The sequence below is a fragment of the Morone saxatilis genome, unplaced genomic scaffold, assembly GCF_004916995.1.
Source record: "Morone saxatilis isolate NCDOM2014 unplaced genomic scaffold, NCSU_SB_2.0 Contig16, whole genome shotgun sequence".
NCBI lineage: Eukaryota > Metazoa > Chordata > Actinopteri > Moronidae > Morone > Morone saxatilis.
This window is the reverse complement of record NW_023339718.1, coordinates 17,828,910-17,831,758: the sequence shown is the minus strand read 5'-3', so window position 1 is coordinate 17,831,758 and position 2,849 is coordinate 17,828,910. Positions and strand designations below refer to the sequence as shown.

The 2,849-nt window shown below is 41.7% G+C and overlaps 1 protein-coding gene across 1 annotated transcript in view; it reads left to right on the top strand.

Annotated features, from left to right (window-relative positions):
• Window positions 1-2,849, top strand: part of ksr2 (kinase suppressor of ras 2) — an 82,669-nt gene that overhangs the window by 57,000 nt on the left and 22,820 nt on the right. The window contains exons 7-9 of the mRNA XM_035658860.1: window positions 229-298; window positions 1,528-1,611; window positions 1,929-1,993. Of these exons, the coding sequence (XP_035514753.1) occupies window positions 229-298; window positions 1,528-1,611; window positions 1,929-1,993 (219 nt within the window). The remainder of the gene's footprint in view (window positions 1-228; window positions 299-1,527; window positions 1,612-1,928; window positions 1,994-2,849) is intronic.

Here is a 2,849-nt window from a genome sequence, read left to right as displayed (position 1 = left end):
TATCTATCTATCTATCTAATTTGACTCTCATTTCTCATCTCATTTACAATGAGTCATGGCTAACTGTGTGCATGATGTATAAACAGATAATTAAGTCTGACACCAAAATGTCAAAATGCCATATGTGTTAAATTGAATGTTTAATGCAAGACATTTAGACAATTCTGAAAGACATTCTGTCGGTATTACCATTTAATGAAAAACAACCTCCTGTTTCTTCCTCTCCAGACACTCTCTCAGTGCCTCGCTGGTCCCCACAGATTCCCCGAAGAGATCTGGGAAACTCAATAAAACACAGGTAGGGCTGAAGAAAAATGTGTGGGTGAGTGTGTGTGAGTTTGCCTATGTGCATTCACTCATACCACTGTGACAGAATGCCAGTCCAATTAGAAAAAGGGCCTCTTGCATAACATCTCAATTCTCTTTTTCTCTTTGTCTGCCTTTCTCTTTCTCTCTCACCCTGCTTGACTCCAAATGGTAGTGATCTAAAAAGTAAAACAATACCGTATTAGTTGTGGGATCTCAGCAACCTCCAGAACGTGGGTGTTTTGCCTGCTGAAAGTCAGCGAGGTGGAGAGAGAAACTCTAAGCCTCGTCATACGCAGTCAAACTGAGCGCAAATGTAATTTATACAGCTGTTATTTGAAGATTAAGGCTGGTTTTAAGAGAAATGCCATTATTCCATCCAACAATCTCCTTGATGTGCCAATTTGTATATGTGCCCTTGATCGCATTGTTGGCCCGTTAAGATAAGTGCATTTGCGTATTGCTGGTACACAATGCAGCAGTTGGGCTTTGGAGCCCCTGCTGTGCTGAACATTTCTTTATGCAGAATCTGCCCTTAATGTCACATCACCGTTCATATTTGACAGCAGAGTCCACAAAAAATCAGTGAAGAATTGGATGGAGTCGTGCCTCTCAATTGAGGCGAAGGAGGGGCCTAATAAAGAGCTTTGGACTCTGTCAAACTACATTAGTCACCTGCCATTAGCCAGCCAGCGGCACTGCTGGCACCCAGGCGTCGCATCAGTAAATACAGCCAATAGTCACATACGTGCCCGTACCTCTCAGTCAATCTGTGCAGGGAATTGGTTGCTACTGCGGAGCACATTGTGGATTTGTTTGTTTGAGAGGAGACTGTGTTGGACCCTTTAAGGGCGGTGCAGGCCTCCGAGCTCCCGTCACCCAGACTGATTCTTGTATTGATGTAAACCCTGTTCATTTGCACAGCGTAACTGAAAGATGAAAATGAAATGGGCCCAAATTAAATCAGTTAGTAAGGGAGATTAGGAAGGTAAACACCTTCACAGAAGTAGCCTCTTCAGGTATTTATTATCCTTGCAGAAAGGTTACGTAGGGAATGCCGTCTGTCAGAATGAGAGAATGTTATGAAAGACAAAAGGTCAAAAGCAATGTTCTCATGGTAATCCACAGCTCTTACATGTCATATAGATGTGCAACAAGCTGAAAGTGATGTCTTGACTTTTGTAAATGTCCTTATCTCACTCTCTCTACTTTTGCCTGCAGGTTTTCCACAAAGTATTGGATGTCCCAGACATGCATAGTATGTGGAAAGGGAATGTTGTTTGGACTGAAATGTAAAAACTGCAAGTAGGTATCAAGGCTGCTTACCATTTATTGCTAATAGTAGTGATTTGTGTACACATTCACTGATATTGCTGTCATTATTTTATGAAATTTGTGTGTCATCTTGCTTGTTTTTGGTTTGTATTTCTAGGTGATTTTTCTAGATGACACGAACCCTTTTGTTTTTATCTTATCACTTGAATAAATTAGCGCTTGTCTGTTTTTCTACATTTTAATGCTCCCACTTTACATAGGTTTCATCACTGTGTAAATAAACTAGAATGATGGCAACAACAACCATGAGGCAAACACTAACCAAATTTCCCTATGTATGCACTCAGGCTGAAGTGCCACAACAAATGCACCAAAGAAGCCCCACCTTGCCATTTACTGATCATACAGCGAGGTGGACGAGAATCCCTTAAAGGTATTTTTTTTAATGCAACATTTTAGCCTTTATGAGCCAGGTTTCATGTTTTGTCTTTAATGTATTGCCTTTTTCCTTGTGGAAGACTAGTATGTTGTCATTTCCAGTGTTGATGATTGTTATTTATACCACACCTTTGGGAGTCAGCTTGTTTTCAGTTTTACTGGGGGTTTGATGTAGGGTTGAATGGTTAATAACGTTTGTTCAGATGGGGAGCAAATTTGAATACTGGATTGTTTGTGTAGTCTGTGTTGATTCCAGAGAAACAGAAACGTAAGCGCTGATTGTGTGTATGCGAATGTGCCTGTGTGTGTTGTGGCAGCTCAGCTTCTGACTGACTGCTGAACTCACCAGATATTGTTGAAACATTTTCAGCTTGCGCGGATTCGTTCTCACCTGAATTTGCATCATCCCAAGCAAATTTGTGCCTGATCATGCCCACATGCATCTTTCAGTCAATTTTGTATGCTGTCATACTGCCTCTAGAATTAGCCTTGTGCTCTGTCTGAATACACCTTGATATGCTTTAGCTTGGCACCGAGGCCAGACATGTGGGAAAGCGGTTAGCCTCTGCCAAAAGAAGAAATGCGCCTTCCAGGAACAAGAAACAGGCCTACCAGTAATTCCACAGTTGACGGAAGTACCTGTTGTGTTTTAGCTGCTGGCTAGCCACTATACTGCTTTACCGACATTCAGGGGCCACCTGATTTTTATCAGTTTCAGAGGGGTGTGAAAGATGGGGAGCAAATTTGAATACTGGATTGTTTGTGTAGTCTGTGTTGATTCCAGAGAAACAGAAACGTAAGCACCAATTGTGTGTATGCGAATGTGCCTG